The sequence below is a fragment of the Acinonyx jubatus genome, chromosome D2 (genome assembly GCF_027475565.1).
Source record: "Acinonyx jubatus isolate Ajub_Pintada_27869175 chromosome D2, VMU_Ajub_asm_v1.0, whole genome shotgun sequence".
In the NCBI taxonomy this organism is placed as follows: Eukaryota; Metazoa; Chordata; class Mammalia; order Carnivora; family Felidae; genus Acinonyx; species Acinonyx jubatus.
The window spans coordinates 57,137,023-57,161,186 of NC_069393.1; the positions used below are offsets into that span (position 1 = coordinate 57,137,023).

At 43.3% G+C, this 24,164-nt stretch overlaps 1 protein-coding gene across 2 annotated transcripts in view; it reads right to left on the reverse strand.

Moving 5' to 3' along the window:
* Positions 1-507: 507 nt before the first annotated feature.
* Positions 508-24,164, reverse strand: part of DNMBP (dynamin binding protein) — a 111,367-nt gene continuing 87,710 nt past the window's right edge. For both annotated transcript variants that reach the window (XM_027062831.2, XM_027062832.2), the window contains 13 exons: positions 22,896-23,089; positions 21,951-22,050; positions 20,848-20,995; positions 20,021-20,038; positions 19,117-19,316; positions 16,957-17,087; positions 15,906-16,010; positions 11,906-12,034; positions 10,034-10,366; positions 9,460-9,639; positions 7,723-7,921; positions 3,790-4,331; positions 508-2,157 (listed from right to left, as the gene is read on the reverse strand). In XM_027062831.2, coding sequence (XP_026918632.2) covers positions 1,972-2,157; positions 3,790-4,331; positions 7,723-7,921; positions 9,460-9,639; positions 10,034-10,366; positions 11,906-12,034; positions 15,906-16,010; positions 16,957-17,087; positions 19,117-19,316; positions 20,021-20,038; positions 20,848-20,995; positions 21,951-22,050; positions 22,896-23,089 — 2,465 coding nt within the window. In that variant the 3' untranslated portion in view covers positions 508-1,971. The remainder of the gene's footprint in view (positions 2,158-3,789; positions 4,332-7,722; positions 7,922-9,459; positions 9,640-10,033; positions 10,367-11,905; positions 12,035-15,905; positions 16,011-16,956; positions 17,088-19,116; positions 19,317-20,020; positions 20,039-20,847; positions 20,996-21,950; positions 22,051-22,895; positions 23,090-24,164) is intronic.

A 24,164-nucleotide genomic window follows, 5' to 3' on the forward strand; every position in this document is an offset into this window, starting at 1 on the left:
ATTCTGTGTCTCCCTCTCTCTCTCTGACCCTCCCCTGTTCATGCTCTGTCTCTGTCTCAAAAGTAAATAAACGTTAAAAAAAAAAAACAATATCAGACAATTGCTTCACAGTCACCCACACATCATCCTCCACCTCCCGTCCCCAGCCCCGTCTGGCTGCTACTCCAAGCCTTGTTACTTAACGGCTAGTGCACCGGCTTCCACTTCTGTAATATCAGGAAAACACTTACCTCGTAGGGCTTCCAGTTTAGAGACTTCAGCTCTTCCATTCTGCTAGGATAAACACTCTTAAAACAAACAGGCAATTGCCTGCAGCATGGGGGTCTTGAGGGTATAGTCATTCTGTTGAAATTATATTTGACAAAATGAGTTTTTGACTTGGATTTCTTCAGTTAGCCTCCCATTTTCCAGAATCTAGACATCATTTTGAATTGTCACAGAGGTACCCTCAGAAATCTGATTAGGCTCAAGCTAAACATGGAGGGAAATCAAGAAAACACACTCATGGCCCTTAGAAATGCTTTTATTTATAAAATAACTACTTAAATATAAACATCTCTAAATATAAACACTATTCACAAGAGACTCGCATTGCTGCCTTCAGACCAACCCACAGACACACAGAGCTAAGGGGTCCACAAGTGTCTCCCAATTCATCAGGATTTTAAGGCCAAAGGTGCACTTGGACGAGCAGGGGCTGGAGGTGTTCTTCATTCCCTTAAGACAGAATTCATAGTTTCTTGTTTCAAGGTAGGCTCCATATCTGAGGCAGACCTTAAGAATAAGAGCCCTCCTCAAATAGAACTTTTAGGGGGAGATTCTTTCTGTAAGGATTAGCAAATAGTTTCCTGAGGCCAAAGGGAGGTACGATCAGGCACTTTAGAATCTGTTTGGCTTAGACTACGGTCTCTGAAGCACGGAGGTTAGTGGTGAAACAGAGAATGCTTATTTCCAAGTCTAGGATAAGCTACCTCTGGGACTGCTTATCCTAATTCATATAAGACACGTGTGCTATGCTTTCTGCCTCTGTGGGTAGTAGGTGTGGAAGAAGGAGAAAGGCATCTGGTCTTCCACAAAGCCAGACTGCTTCCAGCTCCCTGTGGAACGAATCCTTTTCATGGGGTTGCTGGAGCTCTGAGCCTGTTCTCCTAAGAAAATCTATCAGTTATTGGATTGCAGGTGAAGGGCTAGGAGAGATCACACACGGACTCGATAAAGCAGAGGTGGCTGTTTGAAAGTATAGGTGGCTATACACCTAAAAGGGAAGAGAACCTTCCAGATAAAGATCGAAGGGAAATACAGACCGTAAATATTTTTTAAAAAGAGAAAACAACAGAATTTTGCAGAGCCAATCTGGAAATACAGTATTTGAAATAAATAAGGAAAAGATTGCAGATGGTAGTGTTTTAGGGACTTTTAGGAATTAGGGGCGGGTGTGTATGCGTGAATGTGTGTGCTGAACACTGAAGCTCTGAAACACCAGATTTGATACAATCTCAACAAACTCCTTGCCACATGCAGAAGCACAGTCTAAAAGGGCTCCCGGAGAATTCGTCATCCAAGTCAATTTCTGGTCATTTGTTCGTGGAGCACAGGACCACCCCAAACTCAGTATGGTGTAACCAGAGCCAACATCTAATGCTGTAGCACAGCTTCCAGCATACATACAATACTGGTTTTCCGGCTGGCGGCTTCTCATTCCCAAAGGCTGACCCACGGCTTGCCTCTTCTCATGGTCACTGAATCCTTCATAGCCCTAGGGTCCATTTCAAATCCTAGAAAGTCTAGTGAGCATCAAGATTGACATAACCCAGTGGTGGTGAACAAGACCCATCTTGTGCCCCACTGTGCCATGGTTAAGCAATGTAGACAGGGCCTGTGTCCCAGGAGCAGGTGCCCTCTTGGGGGCCACCAGAACCCTTCAGCAGAAGGAAAGTGAAGGCAGCAAGGTTGAGCGGGAGGGAGAATGGCTCAGGTGTATTCAGTTTTGCGGATATAATTGGATGGAACATAGCCCTTCTTCCCATTAACTTCGGCTAACCACCACTCTGTATTTCCTGTAACATCTTTAAACTCCAGGATCTTGAGTCTCTGATTGGCTGACACACTCAGCTCATTTGGGTTCCGTGCCTTAAAGGTATAGACAGCAAAATAGACCTGGGGAGGGAGAGAAAGTGAGTTAGGAAATGGGAAACTGCTTGGAGCAATACTGTCCAACAGAACTTCCTTCAGTGGTGGGGTTGTACGATTCCTGCACCATCCAGTATGGCAGCCTCTAGCCACGTGTGGCTGTCAAGCACTTGAAGTATTATGGCCAGTAAGACTGAGGTGCTTAATTTTTTTTTTTCAAGAGATTTTTAAAAAATATTTATTTATTTTTGAGAGAGAGTGAGCGAGCGAGCGAGAGCATAAGCGGGGTGGGGGGGGTGGGGGGGGGTGGGACACAAAATCCAAAGCAGGTCCTGAGCTATCAGCACAGAGTCCAATGTGGGGCTCGAACTCATGAACTGTGAGATCATGACCTGAGCCAAAGTCAGACACTTAACTGACTGAGCCACCCAGGTGCCCCATGAGGTGCTTAAGTTTTAATTTTATTTAATTTTAACTAAAACTTAAATGGCTACCCAAGGCTGGTGGCTACCATTATGAACAGGGCAGATTCAAGGAAAACCAAAATCCATATTCTTTTACTCTTTCAGAGTTGCCTTAAAGAGGAGAAGGAACCTTCAGTCAATATGGAAGATGGGTGATACTCAGTGATCAGAAGGGGAAGCCAAGAGGCCTGAGGGGCACAAGGATGAAAACACACCTGAGGAGTCTTAGGGCCTGGACAGGAGTTGATGAAGTTCAAAGTGAGCTCTTTAAACAAAATCAGAATCTAAAAAAGGACCATTTTCTCCTTCCACATGTCTAGAAACTGTCCACTGGGAGCCCAGACCTTAGATGTCTGTCCTGGGCAGTGAGTAGTAACAGAATTGCCAGAGAAATGGGCATGCCCTATGCTCATCTGTAGCACTGAGGAATGTGGCAATAGAAAGACTGGGCTGAGAATCCAGTGTGAAAACTGGTTCTGGAATCCAAAGCTTGACAGAAGCAAATACCTCCGTAACCTCGGAGTCTCACAAACAAAGGCAACCCTGATGGAGATGAGCTCACAGACAGATGTTATAAAACACACACAGAAACTCCCTGCTGCAAGAGTGAGCAAAAGCCATAAGTGGGTGACAGGGATTCCTCAGCTGTGAATGTAAAAATGACTTTAAAACATGTAGGTTTAAGACATTCAAGATGCAAAAAGGTTAGAGAGGGAGAGAGCCAAAGCATAAGGGACTCTTAAAAACTGAGAACAAACTGAGGGTTGATGGGGGGGTGGGAGGGAGGGAAGGGTGGGTGATGGGTATTGAGGAGGGCATCTTTTGGGATGAGCACTGGGTGTTGCATGGAAACCAATTTGACAATAAATTTCATCTTAAAAAAAAAATAATAAAAATAAAAAAAATTCAAGATACAAAAGCTATGTTCAAATTCATAAGACAAGAATAGGCCATTACATAAAGAATGGGAAAAACTGAACCTGAGCCAGAATGTTATTTCTAAATTCTATGGGAAGAAAAAAATAGCTGTTTGAATAAAAACCTAAGTAGATGGGATAAACAGCAGATTTTCTAAGAGTCGCCCATGAGCTCAGCCCCGATTCCCGCACAGGCCCTGGGCGTGCCTGGGACATCCCCGCTCCCACACCTCCAGCCTTCCTGCTACCTGTTCCACATGGTGACTGGGAGCGCTTACCTGGTTGCCTTCTGCCTCACTGCTTTCTGGCTCTTCACTTCTGTCTTCCAGAGACTGGGTTGTTCTTGTACATCCTTTTATGAGGTCTTTTCCCTGCCCATTTCGCCCTGGTAGGGAGTAACCTACCATTTCTGGATGCCTGGAGTTTCTGTGGCTCCTGAGGGCAGGGGCAGGCTGGTTAATGTCTCTGACTGCTTCCATAGAGTCCCACGGCCTGGGCTGGGAGCTGGGGTCTGGGTCTGAAGGGCACCTGGAAAGACTGCTGTCTGAGCAACCCAAGTTTAAGGATGCACTGAGAGTTTCTTGGTCTACTTCCTTCAATGCATCTTGAGGCTGTTTCTGGCAAGACCCTGAGGTAAAGGACACAGCCATGCTGCTGGGGTTGACGGTCAAGGTGCTGCTGCTGTTCTGCCGTGGGAATCTAGGAGAGGAGCTGCTATGCTCCGACTCGGTGGAGGAGTGGCTGCCAACAGAGACATCGGAGTGGCTGCGGCGGGCGTTGTAGGGCTTCAGGAAGGAGCTGTACACAAAGCCTTTGGTGACTACGGGGAGGAAAAATCAACATGAAGAGCTTTTAGTGGAAGGGATAGCAGGCGGAGTCAACAGAGAAAAAACTGTGGTTGAAAAGCTAGGTCAAGAGGCGCCTGGGTAGCTCAGTCGGTTAAGCACCCGATTCTTGGTTTCGGCTCAGGTCATGATCTCGCGGTTTGTGAGATCAAGCCCTGCCCGAATAAGGCTCCACATTGCCATCGTGGAGCCTGCTTGGGATTCTCTTGGGATTCTCTGTCTCTCTGCCCCTCCCTGACTAGAGCTCGCTCTCACACATGCTTTTTTTAATCTTTATTTGTTTTTGAGAGAGACAGTACAAGGAGAGGGGCAGAGAGAGAGAGACAGAGAGACAGAGAGAGAGAGAGAGAGAGAGACAGAATCCGAAGGAGGATCCAGGCTCTGAGCTGTCAGCACAGATGCTATCTCTTTCAAATAAATAAAACTTTAAAAGAAGAAAAGAAAGCTAGGTCAATAGTGTGAGGGACAAAAGAAGATGCCTAGGGACAAAAAAGATGAGACATTCAATCCCAGGTCCGATGTGGGTGGAGACGCAACTCTGGCTGCTTGCCAGCGCGTTCTCATTACAACCCCATAACAATGAGTGACAGGAGCCCTCGTGAAGACTCAAGAGGAAAGTATTAAAAATCACCACATGTGTGAGAATGAACATATGAAGAGAATTTAACAGGATATCTACATCATGGAAACAAAGACTAGGAGAGACTTAACTAAGGATGTGTTCAGGTACACCAAGTACAGAAAAAGGGATTTTAAAAACCATCCTCATAGTGACAGAGCCCCTCAGAAAGGGCCTCCGGCTCTGTTTCCATCTGGAGCACTTGAATCCCGCTTCTAGTTTGGGAACGTGGTGGAAATACTGTGAGAAGAGTCTCAAGTAGGAAGCGGTTTATAGGAGTTAGTATATACACAACACAGGCACAGCACATGTTCACTTTAATAAATTGCCTAAGATGATGACAGGGAGGGCCCTCGGCTAAAACTTTTATTATTTTGGGGGCGGGGGCGTGGGGAAGAAAGTTTTAATACAAGTGATCAGGTGCTTACAAAATTATTGGAAGGTCTAAAGGATCAGGGGCTAGGCTGGGCTTGGCTCCCGAAACCCTACTGCACAACTGCCCATACCAGCAGAACTTCTACCTCAATCACAGCAGGAATCTGGAATCAGGAAGATGCAACACTCTCCCTTCTGGACGGATTTCTGAATTTAAGTCTCCTCTGACTGCACCCAGTTGGTGAACCCAAGTCAGATACAAATCCCTACTGCAAGGAAGTCCTCAGCTAAAACTTTTAAACATAAAAGATTGAAATCCCTGATCCACAGAAACATTTTTTATGTTAAGAAAGAAGTATCTGTCAAGGCAGGGACCTGGAGAATGTCACCTCTGTGCGAGGAAGGGCCATCTCCGTCTTCAACTTCAATGTGTTTTCTGTACCTAAGAAAACTGCTGCCACCCTTGTTACATCTGCTGAATGATGGGAGGGGTCCCCGGGGCAGATGGTGAGGGGTAGAGGGTCTAACAACTGATCCTAATACTGTGGGCTTCCTGCCACCCCTCATCAGGATGGAGAAGAGAAAAGCCCCAAGGATGGAGCAGCCTCTTGAACAGCCTGGATCTTGACCAGGAGTCTTTCTATGAACCCGTCACCTGCTTCACCGGCCCATCACCCTCCATCCTTGTCCTTCCTTTCCCACTTCCAATCTCCATTCTTTGGGGAAAGCAGGAGTGGATGGAAGAGAGAAAATCCACAAAATACTTTCAAACTGAGAATGTCACAATTTTACATTCCAGTGGTGTGAACATAGATGTTTATTATATAGGCCCACAGTCCTTATTAAAATGCTTATTTAGGGGGTGCCTGGGTGGCTCAATTGGTTAAACATCTGACTCTTGATTTCAGCTCAGGTCATGATCTCTCAGTTACCGAGTTTGAGCCCCTTGTCGGGTTCCGCATGGACAGTGCAGAGCCTGTTTGGGATTCTCTCCCTCTCTCTCCACCCCTCCCTCCTCCTTTCTCGCTCTCTCAAAATAAATAAACTTATAAATAAAAATAAAATGTTGAGGGCCAGATGTGTTTTGGAATTCAGACTTTTTGAATTTTGGAAAAGGACTCAAGTACATATACTGTCTATGACATCTCCAGCAGTATCTAGGTCAACACCTCATAATTAAACCAATTCATGTTTCTAAAATGTATGACTATTCACATCAAAAGAGATGAGTAATGATTATATATAGGCTCACATCACTTTGTTTGGAATTTGCTATCAAATAAGTTCAGATAAGGGAAGATTTTGGCAAATGAATTCTTGTTTTTCAGAGCTTTTGGATTTGTGGAATTGGGGAGAAAGGATATGGATCAGTATTACTCTTTTTACTTCTCCTTTAATTCTATTACAAGCCCTGCCCCACCACCACCCCTGCTAGAAACAAACTATAAGCTATTTTTATTTTTTTATTTTTATTTTTTAAATTTAATGTTTATTTATTTCTGAGAGAGAGAGAGAGTGCGAGCAGGGGAGGGTCAGAGAGAGAGGGAGACATGAATCCGAAGCAGGCTCCAGTCTCTGAACTGTCAGCACAGAGCCCGACGCGGGGCTTGAACCCACAAACTGTGAGATCATGACCTGAGCCGAAGTCAGACGCTTAACTGACTGAGCCACTCAGGCGCCCCTAAGCTATTTTTAAAGCCATTTTCAGGGCGCCTGGGTGGCTCAGTTGGTTGGGTGTCCGAGTTGGGCTCACGTCACGATCTCACAGTTTGTGAGTTAGAGCCCTGCGTCGGGCTCTATGCTGACAGCTCGGAGCCTGAAGCCTGCTCTCGGCCCCTCCCCCACTCACACTCTGTCTCTCTTGCTCTCAAAATTAAACACACAAAAAAATATTTAAACGCATTCCCTAGTCAAGAGATAAAACTGTTTGTTATGGAACAAAAAACTCAAAAGGCAAACAAAAAAATCTTTTCCTACAGGTTTAAATTCACACACTCACAAAACACGTTTACAGAGCTTGGAAGAGGACAGCTTATTTTGTGGTTCGCTTAGAACAGGCTGAGAGGGCTCAGAACCGGTGGGCCGTAAGCACCACCCAGAAGAGCTGTAAAACATGGCGAGATCCTGCAAGGTAAGTAATGGAGCCCCCTCTGGAATTTGTAAAAACAAAAACAAAAAAACAAAGAAAGGTTTTGTTTCAGTAATGACTTGGGCCTTACACACTCTCAAGATGGACAGAACTTGTAAGGTTATTTTTCTCCCTTAATCAAATACTCTCACATTTTTTTCTGGCCAAGATAAGATTCGGGTATGGTCAAAAATAACTTGTTCCTCATTTACAGTTACAGTAATCTGAGGTCTAACACTCTTACCTCCATTGTCAATCAGCCAGCGGTTCTGACTGCCCATGGGGTCCTTCTTTTTGATCACGCCCACCAGGTCACCTTCCAGAAGTGAGACATCTAAGTCTTGAGCGGCATTGAAGTTCCGTTCTGCTTGGAAGAGTTTTTCAGGGGGATACCTTGCCAGAAGGGAGGCCCGAAGTTCTTCCGACTGTAGCATGTAACTTGGCTTAAGAGGTAACACAAGAGATATGATCAACAAAAGCCCTCCCTGCCCATCATCCCAGCAGCCATATTCAATCCTGACTCACAAGCTAAGTCTCAGAAATGGGGGCAGTGACGGCCAGCCACTCGCTACTCCCACCGGATGTTTTTGTGCCTGAGTCAGTCCGTGTGGCTGGGTAAAAATCATATTCTCATAGTTCATGGCTTAGTGCCTTTGTGGCTCTTAGGAAAAATGAACAGACTTAGTTCTACACCTGTTTATCTCGTGACAAAAAAATGCGATTAAAGTGCCACTTGGGGAGCCTGGCTGGCTCAGTCAGTACAGCATGCGACTCTTGACCTCAGAGTTGTGACTTCAAGCCCCATGCTAAGCATAGAGATTACTTAAAAATAATATCTTAACCAAAAATAAAAGGTGCCACCTAAAGAGTCAAAATATCTAAGGAGTATGACAAGGACTTCTTGTATTTTGCTGTATGAATCTGAACAACTGAGGCTTTCCTCATCTTGAATTCCCCATCTGTAAAAACAATTACTGTTCATAAAAATTAGAAAAAACGAAAGTAGGGACATCTGGGTGGCTCAGTTGGTTAAGTGACAGACTCTTGATTTCAGCTCAGGTCCTGATCTCAAGGTTTGTAGGTTCAACCCACATTGGGCTCCACGCCCACAGTGTCAGCACAGAGCCTGCTTTGGATTCTCTCTCTCCCTCCCTCTTTCTGCCCCTACCCTGCTCTTTCTCTCTCTGAAAATAAATAAGTAAACTTAAAAAAAAAAAGGAAAGAAAAAGCAAAGGTAATAATAAATTTGATTCCCCCTTTTAAGGTAAATTAATGTCTACGAGATTTTATGGAGCAAAATGTCATAAACAGAGACAGATCAGTAATCTTTTAGATTATGATCCCATATAATCTGGTGTATTTTACCCTACTTTTCAAAATATGGAAAAACTGAGTTCTGAAGGACTATAACTCCAGGTAAAATGGAGTTTTTCCAATACATGATCAAACACAGAGAAGCCTGGCAGAATTAACATACCCTTAAATCCGTTTCCTTAATTGATCAAAGTATTAATATTAATCCTTTACAAACTCCATTCACTGTATAGACTAAGATCCTAGAGTGCTTTTCGGAGGGCATTTTGAAATACATATCGAGTGTGAAAAAATCATAGGTGGTCACAAGCTAGGACCAGCAGTGATGTTCTGGAAGAGTGAAGGAAGGAGCCCGTGACAGAGGAGAGAGCTCGAGGACCTTTATTCTGCACTACTATGTTTGAACTCCTATTACATCACTAATCTGTAGACGGAGCTGGGTCCATCAATAATAACAAGACAGCTTATTTGTACAGTGCTCACTATGTGCTAGGCATTTCTAAGTGCTTTCCATATATGATCTCATTTGAACCTTTTAATAACCCAATGATGGAAGTGTAATGGCCAGGCCTCAGAGACAAGAGGAAGTCACGGCTAGCACGGCCCGGACCCCACCCCCGCCGGAGTTGCCGCTCTCCACCTGTGCCCTCGCCAGCCCTCCACTCACCAGGCCCAGGAGCGGCTTCCGGGCCGACTGGCGGTCCACGGTTTTCCTCTCAAACGGCTTCCTGGCCGCCGGAAGCGACTCTGGGAAGAAGGTGAAAACCTGGAGCTGTTGCAGAACTCTGCTGTGCTCTTCGTGGAAGATGGCGATAAGGTTTCCCTCTCTGCCGGCGACTTTAAGTAACTGGAGTCCATGGGAAGGGCAGGCGGAGAGAAAGAAGAGACAGCGGATGAAAGATCCCAGGACTGGCCAGGGTGCAGGGAGCGTGGCTCCCACACCCAGAGCACACTGCTCCTGCGCCACCGCAGGCAGGCTCCCACAGGTAGGCCCCGCTGGCCAGCTCCTCCCGGATCCTCAGGGTGGAAAGCGCCGTTTAGAAGCAACAGGCACCAGCAAGGATGGAGAATTCCGAGCCTGACAAGCTTGACCTGATGATCTATTTCATCTACCTAGTTTGAATGATTTCTCAAGAAACCCAAATGTGCGTTCCCAGAAAAACCCCTGGAGAACCTCAGAGATTTCCCCACCGCTGGCAGGGGAGGGTGGGACACACGGATGGACAACAGCACACACTCACTGAAAGCAGAGGCTTCAGCTGCTCCAGCGCCTGGCGCACAAAGTCGCAATGGGCCTCTGCGTAGCCGTGGATGCAGTTGGTGAAGAGGCCCTGGGCGTACTGGTGGAACTTGGGCAGCTCATCCAGCAGCTGCGCGTTCAGGGCCTCGTAGTTGTTCCGGGCCGACTGCAGCTCCTCCAGAGTCTTCTTGTCCTTTAACTTCTCTGCCCGCTCTGTGCAGTTGTAAAAGTCCAGAAGCTTATCAAAGCGCTTCTGCACCAGCTTATGGGGCCCTGTGAACATGCTCAGTAACTGGTTTAGGGGAGAGATGACAAGCCGCTCTGTCCTTTCCTTCTGCAGGGACAAGAAAGTCACATCGCTCAGTTATTCCGTACCCGGTATTTGTGGGTTTTAATTGAGGTGTAACCGATACATTAGGTTCAGGTGTACAACGTGATAATTCAATATTTGGATATATTGCAAAATGATCACCAAAACAAATCCAGTTAACATCCATCACCACATATATTTGTTATTCTCTGAAATACCCTTAAGGCTGATTTGTTATATCCTGTACCACCCGCTTTGTTGCTGGCGCACGAGCTAAACCCAAACAGATCCAATAGTGTTCTATTGATCCAACACCAGATGGACTTGCACATGTCCATTCTACAAAAATCTTCAATTTATAACCTTCATCCAATAATTCGCACATGCCAAACAGTTTGCAAAATATGCTAATCCCACCTCAGCTCCACAGCTAATGACAAATGCTAAGTCACACACATTAATGTGATGCCTGCATTACAACCTGGATGGGACAGTGCGTCTGGTATCACTTCTTACGTGCACACGTCTATACAGCTTGGATTTCACTGAAGGTGTAGTTTTGTTACATCAATCTGGGGTAGAGAAGCTTTCATACACCCATAATACCTTTTCTAATCATGACTACTTGGTAATATCAATTTCTACTTCAAAAGATTTTTGTCTTTAATTTTTTCTAGAGGGACAGACATGGAGGGGCAGGATATTGCCACGTAAAGAAAATAAACACGAGAGGCGCCTGGGTGGCTCAGTCAGTTAAGTGTCTGACTTTGGCTCATGATCTCATAGTTTGTGGGTTTGAGCCCCGTGCCAGGCTCTGTGCTGACAGCTCAGAGCCTGGAGCCTGCTTCAGATTCTGTGTCCCTCTCTCTCTGCCCTTCTGCAGCTTGTGCTCTGTCTTTCTCTCTCTCTCTCAAAAATAATTAAAAAAAAAAAAATATATATATATATATATATAGGCACTTAAGTACATTACTTCATAAGATGCTACTGTTGTTGGAACACCTGCAAGTTCCCAAAGTGAGAATGAATGCTTTCTTCAGCTTAAGCCATTCAGAGATTTCCAAGAACCCATCAAACCCCACCCACCTGTTTCTACTCAGGATCAAACAATCCCATGTCTCTATTTAGAATTAACCCAGGCAATTTGGCCTTTAGTACTGTCTTTTTAAGGAAGTTCATGCCAAATCAAAGATCCATTGGTTAACTTCTAAACTATTCCTACATATTCCTTTCTAAGTTAGTACTCCGATAGTTGTTTTTTTATGCAGAGTTATCAATAGTGATACCAGATTAAATTTCCCACTTTTCCTGTCTCTTCAAGCTAGACTGATCACAGCTAGAAAAAAATCTCTTTGAATCCCAAAGGCCAACCTGTCCTTTCAACTAATTAAAAGCCACTGTTCTGAATATAAAACCCCAATAGAATATAGCTAGAGGGAGACTGGTATTCCTGATGCACACACACCATGTCTCTGTGGAATTAACTTTTCCACAAACTGGATGTTAAAGAATCCCAAGAAGAGGGGGCCCTATAAAAAGAGGGTTGAAGAAAGAGTCACTTACAAAATTTGTGAAGAGCTGATCACTGATGTAACGATGCACCCTCTCGAACTGCTCCAAGTCTCGGTGCCCCTTCTCCATGCACACATCCCACATGCTCACGGCAGCCACCACTTTCACACACGCTGATTCCTGGAGCCAGTTAGAAACAAATGCGATAAGACAAACAGAACTTCCTAGCCTTCACCATTCATCCTGGGTAGCAGAATGGGACAAAAGGGGTCCATGATTAATAATTTTCTCTCTGGCGCAGTATTTTAGCTTTGAAACAAGCTCACCCTCATAAACTATGATTTATGAGCCACAGAGAAAAGCCTAAGGCTCTTAATTATAGAAAAAATGGTAAGGGTTTTTATCAGCTCTTTAGCATTTCTTTATGTTCCTAATTTGAGGGTTTTTTAATTCATCAAGAGGTAAATTAACAAATTTGAGCCCAGATGATTCCTGCAAGATCACGATAATGAGCAATCGCCTCTCCTCCTACAAGTGTTGGCTCGTGTTGTCACCTTCTCAAAGACACTGGCCACCACCCTATACAGAATTACAGCCCCCCTTCCTGCACTCAGGCACTCCAGACTGCTCTGTCCTTTGTCACTGCAAAAATACCTTCTCATGGACAATATAATTTACTAATGCTTGTTTATTATCTCTATCTTCCTCCCACAGACCCCTAATAGCATGGAAGCTCCATGAAGACAGGGATTTTTGTCTGTTTTGTTCGTGGACTCAATTACCATTTGCTGAATAAATGAATAAATAAGTGAGTAAGCAGTAAACTCTTCCTGGCTGATCTTGACCGTTATTAAATCCTGGGCTGGTTTTTTTCTGGCTACTTGAAACAATGCTGGGCTTTCACCTTCTTTAGTTTAAGTTCAGGGAATGCCTATTACTTTGATATTAGCCCAAATAAAATCTAAATGTACCCAAAACTCCATTAATGTATTTCAAGGGCAAATGAAGTCCCCAAGCAAAAAACATCAGTGCCTCATACATCGGTTTGATTTTACTACATTTTATTTCATGGCATTTGCAGACCTCTAGTCTTTAGGTCCTATGCCTGTATGTGTAGACATAGCCAGCGTTTTGTCAGAAGGATAAACTGTAATCTTCCTAATTCTTCCTGAGTGGGAGAACGAATGTGAAAGTGATGTCCTCTTATATTCTTTTAAAGAAATGTCGCAAAGTCTCAAAATAGTAGTCCACGCACCAATGTAGATAGCAAAGTATAGTCAACGTCCCTCAGCTTATGTTCTTGCCAGCGCTCTCTCTCCCTCAGTTGACTCAGCTACTTTTATCTGGCAGGGCTTTTCATTTTATAAAGTCAGGGATGAAACTGTTCAACATCTTCTCCCTTCATTTCTGGCTAGCAGTCAGAACCAAACTGACCTGCCCATCAAATGGCCGTCAAGGTTACGTATATCCCACTCACTGCTATGGAGATAAGCCTTTTAAAAAAGTTGGGGGCTCAGGTATATGCTTGCTACACATTTAGAACATATGGGAAGAAAACACCCAATAGGGGAATATCAAAATCAGAGGGATTGGAAGGCAAAGTCCTAGACCAGAGAACACACTTGGGAGATATACCAATATTCGTTTTGCCAAATCTCTCACTTTAAACCAATGTGCTCCCTGAAAAGTTCTATAAACCCTAACTTTCACCTAATTATATACTTAAAACATGAAGGGAGAGAGTTTGCTATTTAGAAGAATAGTAGGGACATTTCAGATCATGGGGATTACTCAATAATGATGACAGTTGGAAAACCAGGTGAAAAAAAAGCACATTGGATTGCTACCTCAACCTTATACAGGGAATTCCAGCCAGATCAAGGACTTCAACTTTAAAAAATGAAATGATAAAAATACTAAAACCTGGGAGATATTTATTATCTTGGAATAGGAAAGATCTTTTCAAGTATGACACAGAGCTAAGAGCCATAAAAGAAAAGCTTAGACCATGCAAAACTAAAAATTTTCTACATGGAGAAAATATTTATGCAAACTCAAAAGTCAACAAACCGGTGGGGGGGGAATATTTGTAAACCATCATCTCAGACAAAGGGCTACTTTGTAGTATACAGACATACTACAAATTGATAAGAAAAAGACCATCAAATCAATAAATAAGTGCCTCAGGGTGTCTGGGTGGCTCAGTCAGTTAAGCATCTGACTCTTGGTTTCAGCTCAGGTCATGATCTCACAGTTTCCTGAGTTTGAGCCCTGCATCAGGCTCTGCACTGTGCAGAGCCTGCTTGGGATTCTTTCTCTCTCCCTCTCTTTCTGTTCCTCCCCTGCTTGCATTGTCTCTGTCTCTGTCAACAATAAACAAATAAACTTAAAAAAGTTTTTTTAGATAAATAAGTGCCTCAAAATATGGACAAATCAACAGAAAAAGGAATATGACTTAAAAATATCCTCAACTTCATTCACAAGGAATGCAAATTTAAACTATATTGAAATAGCATTTTTAACCTATCTTGCAAAGAGAAGATATTCTGATTTTGGTAACACTTTGTGTTAGCAAGGGATGAGGAAATCATTTCACACACTACTGGTAGGGAGTTTTCACTGGTATAATGTCTATGAAATTTACTAATATCAAAATCTACACTGCTATATGATTTGGCTCAGAAAAGCCAGGACTCTGGTCTTCAGACATACTCATAGATCAGAAAATGATGTATCTATAAGGATGTTCCTTGTGCCAATGCATCAATTCATTTACCAACTACAAACAGTCTAAATGTCCAGCAATAGGGGAGAAGTTCAATATGTTATGGCACATCCATATAATCAAATAGTGTGCAGGTGTTAAAAAAAAAAAGGCAGTTCTGTGTGCATACGTACAGAACGACTTCTAAAACACTATTGTGTGCAAAACCCAAGATGCTCAACAGTGTGTAACACACACACACGACCATCTATGATGAGAGAAGAATCTGATAAATGCAAACTGTCTATAGAAGGTGACTAGGAGACGGGTTGGAGGAAGAATTATTTTCACTTTTTACTTATCCCTTTGGTATCTTTTTTGTACCTTTCTGCTCAATTAAAAAAAATCACTTTTTTTTTTTTTTTTTTTTTTTTTTTAGAAAGCAAAGGATCTCTTTTAAAGAAAACTGCTTGTTTCACAGGATGAGATTTTCATGTGTGAGGGCCAGGGGTATACGATATGCTTCCATAAACACGATTGTATGAAGTCCATAGGGGAATGAGAGATACAAATAAAAAGGATTCGACTCCTCAGGGCACTTGGGTGGCTTAGTAGGTTAAGTGTCTGACTCTTGATTTTGGTTCATGTCATGATCTTGAAGTTCGTGAGGTTGAGCCCGCATCAGACTCTGAGCTAACAGCTCAGAGACTGCTTGGGATTCTCCCTCTCCCTCTCTCTTTCTCTCTCTGCCCCTCCACTGCTCACACTTATGTGTGCTTTCTCTCAATCAATCAATCAATCAATCAATCAATAAATATCTTTACAGAATAAGATAAAAGGATTCTAGTCCTGGCTCTGACCATGACGCAAATACTGCCTGGTATCCTCAGCCCCTCCAGCTCTCCAGGGCAATTCATGGTTCTAACAACTTTAGGGGCCTTTTGTATAGCAACTAAATTAGATGGCAATCAACATTAATAGAATGTATGCCTCCATAGGAGCCATTCTCGTGTTTTTCGATCTTCAAAATGATCTTAACAAAATGAACTGTGACAAGTGCTTCACAAGTAACTGGATGGAGGAGACAGTAGGGAAAAGGTGGTGGGAAGGTAGAGATGCCAGGGGGAGGAAGAAGCTGGGCCACCCTAGAATTAACTCAGCGTGCTCATCCTCCAAATGCTGTCACTTCTTAAATGACCTACAGGGCTCCCAGGAACACGTATGTCCGGGCACAGTGGTCGTTGGAGTCCAGATTATTCAACATGCATTCCACAATACGCTGGCAAGCAGGAAAGCAGACAAGATTACACCCTATGTGATTCTCAGCGGAGCGCTGTCCTCACTCACCCGGATATGCTGGAGGTAGAGAGACAGGTCTCGGATAAAAGATTTGATCAATCTTTCTTGCATTCGGAAGTTCTTTTCTGTTTCTTCAAATGCTTCATCTTTTATCTGTTCACAGTAAACACGTGCTGTTAGCAGATTTGGATTCTCTCTCAACCTATCCTAGGGGCAAAAGCATCTTTCTTAAAAATATCTTTTGTCTAAATTTTAAACCTTTGAGGTTTCCCCGAATCACACTGAATTGAATCGAAACACCCCTATGTGACCCTGAAAGATCTCCAAAATACACACAGACCCTCTTACCCTCACAGCTTTGCTCTCTTCCTGTCCCTGGAGCCCACCATGTTTGTTCACCCTGGTGCCCTGGCTCAAGCTGTCACCTTGTCTGGTATACCCTCCTCTCTCCCTATGCCAAACTACCTTCTTTCTTTGAGGTTTAGATTAAATCTCTTGCCAACATGAAGCTCACTCTCATGGAGGTCCTGTTTTAAGTACTACGACATCCAGAAAACAAACTGCAAAACTTAACAGCTGACTGTTCTCTAGCTGCTGTTTTCCACTAATTGCACGCTGCATATATGGAAGAGTAGAATGAAGCCTGGTGACTTCAGATCCACTCTCAGCAATGTGCATGACCTGTTTACAAATTACTCAATTTCGCAGACTTTATGTTTCTTTATTTGTGACGTGTGGTGTTGAACGATGGTGATCTCTTAAATCCCTTCTAGCTTCATGTCTACAATTTTGTCTCCCCAAATAGATCATAAGCTCCTCATGGGCGTCTAAAACCACATTAACTATGATATAGTGACCGATTTGGCCTGATTTGTCTTTGTACACATCGTAAGCAGCTCACCAAAGCACGGGTGAAGGTTGGGGGAGTGGGGTGGGTGGATTCACCTACCCAGTAGCTGCAGGGTCCTGTATCCACCAGCTGACAAATACTAAAAGAGGTACTAAGAGGGGAATCATGCAATCGACACCACGCAGGATGCCCTGGGGAACCCCAAAACTCTGCGAAGATGTGCCAAACCTTCAAGTGTGGGAATCTCACCTGTGGAGCAAAGCCAGTGAGGTGCTTCAGGTGACTGCTAACTCGGTTGGATTTCTTGATGATGGAGTGGATGTTCAGTTTGGAAATTTTCTCCATGAGGCTGTCTTCATCACCTTTTCGGTACTTGAGGACTAGGGAGTGAGTCAAGAAAGCCCTTCTCTGAGCATGGACAGACTACAACACGAGCCACAAAATGAGATCAACCACCCAAACTAGAGCTAGTGCTTGTATTCAGTGAGCTCATAACTGACTACAGACAAAACATGAATAAAGATCACCATTATGGACGGACGGGATACTTGACAAAGCACAGAGAGAGACTGTGCAGACTAGGGGTGGTGAGGAGCAAAGGGAGCAGAAGGGTCAGGAGAAGAGTCTAAGATTTGGAGTCAAGGAAACTTGTGAGCTCAATGCCTGGGTCCATCATTTCATCAAGGTGTGGTCTTCCATAAATCAGTTGACTTCTCTAAGCCTCACTTCCTTCTCCAATAAAATGTAGAAAGGAATGCTACTTGCTTTATAAGACCATCTTAAATGGTCTCCTGTACAAATGAAATGTATTATTTATTTATTTTTAAGTTTATTTATTTATTTTGAGACAGAGCAAGCAGGGTAAGGGCAGAGAGAGAGGGAGAGAGAGAATCCCAAGCAGGGTCTGCACTGTCAGCACAGAGCCCAATGCTTGAACTCACAAACTGTGAGATCATGACCTGAGCTGAAGTCGGGACGCTTAACAGACTAAGTTACCCAAGCGCCCCAGGATGTATTTTTCATTTGAATGTTTATTCATTTTTGAGAGAGAGAGAGAGAGAGAGAGATGAGTGGGGGAGGGCAGAAAGAGAGAGGGAGACACAGAATCTGAAGCAGGTCCAGGCTCCGAGCTGCCAGCACAGAGCCCCAATGGAGGGCTCAAACCCACAAACCTCAAGATCATGATCTGAGCCAAAGTCTGATGCTTAACCGACTGAGCCACCCAGGTGCCCCCTGAAATGTATTTTTTAAAGGTTTCATTTATTTTGAGAGAGAGAGAAAAAAAGAGAGCAAGTTGGGGAGGGGCAGAGAGAGCGAGAGAGAATCCTAACCTGGCTCTGCGCTGTCAGCACGGAACCAGAAACAGGGCTCGATCTCACAGTTCATGAGATCATGACCTGAGCTGAAATCAAGAGTCAGATGCTTAACTGACTGAGCCAGCCAGGTGCCCCACAAATGAGATATTTATATCCAATTGTCTCACACAGTAAAAAGCTATACAGGAGTCATGTGACTAACTACTGTGTCATACCTTAGGTACAATATCAAGAAAAGCCTGGAGATGCCAGAGGGTTGCAAGAGAACTGGGAGGCACCACGAAGGCACACTTTATTGTTGCAGGAGATGAAGACGACATTACAGTAGGAGATATGAACCAAGACAAAGGGCTAGATAGCCCAAGGGCTTGAACAGCACAGTCAACATTACATACCAGTGTGGGTGACGGGGTGGAAGCAGAAGGCAGAGAAAGAGGTTATACTCTCCATTCTTTGCGGATATGACTAACAAACCAGGTTAGCCTGGTCACCATGCATATTCATCGAGCATTCAAATTAGAGCCTCATAAGAGGTTTGATGAAAAAAGAAAAGAAACGGTTTGCTTCATTCCACATAATAAAGAATGCGCTGGGTGGTTTGGCAACTGGCTGCACAGTGCTGGGGGCGGGGCTCAGACCAGAGAGGAGTCACGTGACCCAGAGACGGGGCAAACTGGGGTTTTCTGGAAGAAGGTGAAAATTCCTAACTGAAGTGGAGGTAGTAAAACATCCGACCCGGCATATGCAGGAGGACAAATCTAGGCACGGGTGGAAAAGGATCGCCTTCAATGAGCTGCGAAGGGAATCACCGGTGCCTGCATAAGCCACTCCAATCAGTCTTTACATCCTTGGGGAAGACTTACTGCTCTACGCTTGATCACAGATGCCTTACTTCTGCTCCACGGCTGTACTCTCCTTATGTTATTGCTTTCTTTTTCATATCCCATTTCCCCCAAATTCTGCCACCATTTCTTCAAGCACAGCCCTGTTACCCACCCTCTGCCTTGCCCATCTCTGGTGAAGTAACAATTCTTCTGATTAGGAGAGCGTTCTCAAGGGCATTCCTCCTTTTTGGCAAGTATGCTTTTCTTACCCAGGTCCTTTCGACGTTTATATTCATTAATGTTAACGTTGATCTCCTTGACTGCCAGGACTGCATTGGTTAAGGGCACTTTATCGGGGTGAGATTCTGGGGTGGAATTCAGCAACTCCATCAGCAGCAGTGGGTAGCGCATTACTCTCTGGACTGGCTTGATGAGGAAGGAGCCCAGGTTAATGTAATTTGTGCATCCCCTGTAAGAGAGGGTAAACCAGAGACTTTTAATCAACCGTCAATAATACAGGGTCTATTTTGTAGCAACGTGGATGCAACTGGAGAGTGTTATGCTAAGTGAAGTAAGTCATACAGAGAAAGACAGATACCATATGTTTTCACTCTTACGTGCATCCTGAGAAACTTAACAGAAGACCATGGGGGAGGGGAAGTAAAAAAAAAAAATAGAGAGGGAGTCAAACCATAAGAAACTCTTAAAAACTGAGAATAAACTTGAGGGTTGATGGGGGGTGGAGGTAGGGGAAGGTGGGTGATGGGCATTGAGGAGGGCACCTGTTGGGATGAGCACTGGGTGTTGTAATGGAAACCAATTTGACAATAAATTTCATATTAAAAAAAATAATAATAATACAGGGCCTATTGGTGGTGTCTGTGATTCTTAAATAAAGATAGTTGTGTTCTCTCACCCTCCTTTCCAATTTTATGTTTTCAACGAATATTTTCTGGGCACCTAATAAATACCAGGTACTGTTCTAGATACTGAGGATTTAGCAGTGACCTGTCCTGGTGGAAGGAGACAGGCAACAAGCAAACATTACATGAAGTGTCATTTGGTGGGAAGAACTATGGAGAAAAATACAGCACAGCAGACCTATTCCTAGGTTTCTGTCTATAAAGGAAGAAAATAAAGAAATGAGCTGTGCATCAAGGGCAAGGGACTTACCATTCTGTGTACAGGCTCCTACAGGGCGGCGGGCATGAAAAGAAAACAGACAGCTGCTTAGAGGTGATACTAATGCCAATTTTCAATTTCTCAGAATATATTAGTTCAACTAATGCCTTATCAGCTGGGCAGACAAAAAAAAATCACATGGCATAAAAGGAAAATTATGAATATCTGTGGAGGCATATCTAGTCCACTAGAAAGTTAATAAGCCCCTAACTTCACTTTGATCTACTTAGACATACATTATATCCTTATAACCTACCTCTCTAACTCCAGAAGAATCTCACCTGAAGGTCAAGAATAAGTGGATTTGGTCTTCTTACCTACACTCTTGTTAATTTGGACCAAACTATCTTTCTGGCTGCTTCTTACCTGAACATGCTAATTTAACACTTTTGTATCTGTAGACACAAAGCAGGAAGCCACTTCAGATTTTCAAGGAAAAAGGGAATAAGAAGAGCAAGTGACAGAACAGGACTTTAGTTTTAAAATAAGATAGATGTTGGGGTGCCGGTTAAGCGTCCGACTTCGGCTCAGGTCATGATCTCACAGCTCGTGGGTTCGAGCACCCGCATCAGGCGATGTGCTGACAGCTCAGAGCCTGGAGACTACTTTGGGTTCTGTGTCTCCCTCTCTCTGTGCCCCTCCCATGCTCACACTCTGTGTGTGTGTCTCTCTCTCTCAAAGATAAATAAACATAAAATAAATAAATAAATAAAATAAATAAGATAGGTGTCACAAGAAGTCTAGATGTATGCATGCAATGACTTCTACAAGGCAGAACTAAAGACTTATGATAGAAGTGAAGCAGACAAAACTCCTACTTGAGATCGGCCAAGGAGTCCTGAAGATGCTTCTGGATCTTCTCATCCTTCTCATAGATTTCCAGCAGTGAAATGGCCTCATCATGATTCTGGCAGTAGACCTTGTACGTTCCCTCAAGCTCATCCCGGTGATCAAGAAACACAGGCCCTTTGGAATATGCATAAACATACAGAGTGTTTAGTAACTTTCTTCTCAGTATCCTCAATGTAGTTTTATCACAATAAATAATAATGAGACTATCCATCCAATTTATAAGAAATTTCCATGAAACCGCTCAAAATTATATTTACTTAAAGCAAAATTTAAGAGGACCATGTCATCACGTATTTATTTTTCAGAACACACACACACAGAACTGGTTCTGGAAACTGCCTCCAGTCCCCTTTCGGTGAGACACAGTAAGGTGTCTGCAAGGGTTCCAACCTTGCAGTTGGAGTCCAACCTTGACTCCAACCTCATGAGACCCTGAGCCAGAACTACCCTGCTAAGCCACTCTGGGATTTCCTCAGCCACAGGCTCTGTGAGATAATACACGTTTCTTATTTAAGGCTGCTAAGTTTGGGTATAATTTGTCACACAGCAATAGATAATACAGTTCCCTCGTTTATTAAAAGTAGATCGCTGTTTTTCAAACATTTTTTTTGACAATGACCCACATGAATAAAAACATTTTAAATTGTGACTCATGTACTTATATGTAGAATTGAAATAAGAAGTAAGTTTCAAAAACCTGTAGCTATGCTTATTATTTATAGTACACTCTGGTATTTTCTATTTTATTTTATTGAAAAAAGTACGCTGGGTGCAACTTACTGTATTGATCTCATGACCCACTAATGGTCTACAACCGTCAGTCTAGAAAACATCAGACCATGTGACATCTAAAATATCTTCTATTGCTAACATCCTGTGTCACATCAAAGCAGGGGGCCAAATAACCTCTGAACTAAGTAACTGAAACTTCATTTTCCTAGCAAAGCTTCATTTTCCCATTTAGTACCAGCGAAACTACTTCACCCCCTACTTTCTATCCATGAAGTTTAAAAAAAAAAAAAAAAGGGGGGGGGGAAGCTGCTTCTGAAGCAATGGCAGGAGCTCATACCTACAGCATCGCTGATTTCCAGGTCAGCCAATAACTGCTTTGAGACCTTAATCACCATCTGCATATTTCCAAAAAGTCCTTCAAAATCAATGTTTGGTATCTGAGAAAGGGAAACCAAACGTAAAAACGCATGGAAATGAAATTAATGACATATCATTCATATTAGGAACATCTCTTCAAGGATGGTACAAAATTGTTCAAGGTCATCTTCACGCAATGTCACAAAGTTCCCAGAATAGGAAGGCGCCAACATTTTCTTTAGTGTCACTTGTCCTTAAGCCAATTACTCTCTGCTTTACTCCCCTCCTCCACTACCTTAGTAAAATGACTACTACCAACTTGGTCCATAATTACATTGGGATACAAATTTCCATCCAGTACCCAAAATCTGATGGCAGTGCCCACTTCCTATACTAGTTCTTAGGAGTGAATGCTCCAGAAGTACAAACTCAAGCAAAGCCCTGATGGCCAAGTAAGTAACAGTAAGGACAGTAAATCCCCAGGGTGCTGTTAACTGGTTTTTCCTATCTCTAGCATCTAGACAAGTACCTGGCACATACACCACAGTCAGGGTTTCCTGAATACACCCTGTACAGTCAGGTGCTGGAGGCTGTAACCCCTCATCCCCAGACTGTATTATATTATTATACAACCTTCCCAATAAAGTGACAACCCAGACTTCCTGGAAATGTTTTCAGCAGGAAACGTCCTGGGAGCTACTGCAGTAAGTCTGGTAAGTTAACGGTGGACTTGAGAAGGGACAGGTGCTGAAAGGGTAGGTCGACAACACAGGTATGTTGGGACCCTTGAAGTAAGGGCGGCAGCAGCAGCCACAGACTTTATTTGAAACCCAGTAACTCTTGTGGGGAAAGCGCCCATATCCTAATGCTCCAGGCTTGGAGAATCACATTCAAGGTAAAGCAAACTTGCTCCCACAGTTCCCACCTGTGCCTGCTGCAGAGGCACCATGATGTGCTCAATGCACATTTCCAGATCCCGAATGTAGTCTCTTTCTGTCTGCAGAAGTTCTTCTATCACCTTGGCTCTCTTCTCCAGCATCCTCTGCTCTGGGTTTTCGGTGTACACAGACCCAGGAGGGGCCACAGGTGATGAGGACTGGGAGGAGAGGAGCGTCATTTCTAGAACAAAAGACAGAACCAGTCAGCAGCTCTGGGTGTTGAAAGCAAGACTCTTCAACAGTTTAGGCTGAACAGAAAACATTCCTTGAGAACCAAAGTCTCACACCTGTCAACCATCAGGAGTTCCGGTCACACGTCCGTTCTAATCATGAACAGACGAAGGGCTGAGAACTTCTCTCATCTGGGTGATAAAATTTCTAGAATTTGTCCTAGAAAGGAGTAGGTGGCCCATTTTAGGGCCAACCTAAACCTCTTGGGAAAGAGGTTGAGAGAGGTGCAGTTCTCATAAAGAATTGCTTTCACTTAATTAGGTATAAAACCCAATGCATGAGGTCAGCAGCAGAAATAGCAATCTGGAAGTTAAAAACATTGATACAGCAAATTAAAAAGAATATTATGGGGAACATAACAATGCCAACTAAGGAGAAGACAAGAGTTAGATAGGAATTACCGAGAGACTGTAGGGCCTACCATGCTCCAGTCACTGTGATAGAGGATTAACATATACAATGAAATATACAAAAATTATTTAGATTCCATATCAACACATTAATGAAGACTAGAGTACCCTGTTACATCAAATGCCCTAGAAAATACAAAGGTACTAGAAAGATGAAGTTCTTTTTAATGGTATCATGAACCAAAAGAACCCGTATAGAACCATACTTCATGATCTAAAAATTAAAACAACTATGTACCCTGTCATTAGCTTTTACAATAACCTGTTCATTAGATACAGATGATGAGAGTTATTTATAAAGATGGGATGGCATTTGTTCATTTAAAATAAACATTAAATACGAAAATAAACAACTGAAAACAATTCCACCAACGAAGCAACCTCTGCTCAGTTTATTCCAAATTTCTTAAGATCCACTTTAAAAAACCTACAAATTTGGTAAGTAAATATACTAGTCTGAGTGTGATCACAAGAATATATTTACCAGATCTGAGACGCAAAACACCTTAGTGCTTATACTACTTACGGAAAACTAGGCTTTCACATCAGATTTTAATCTCCAAAAATCTTCCCCACTGCCCCTTCTCTAAGAATTTAGGAATTCCAATGTTTAAA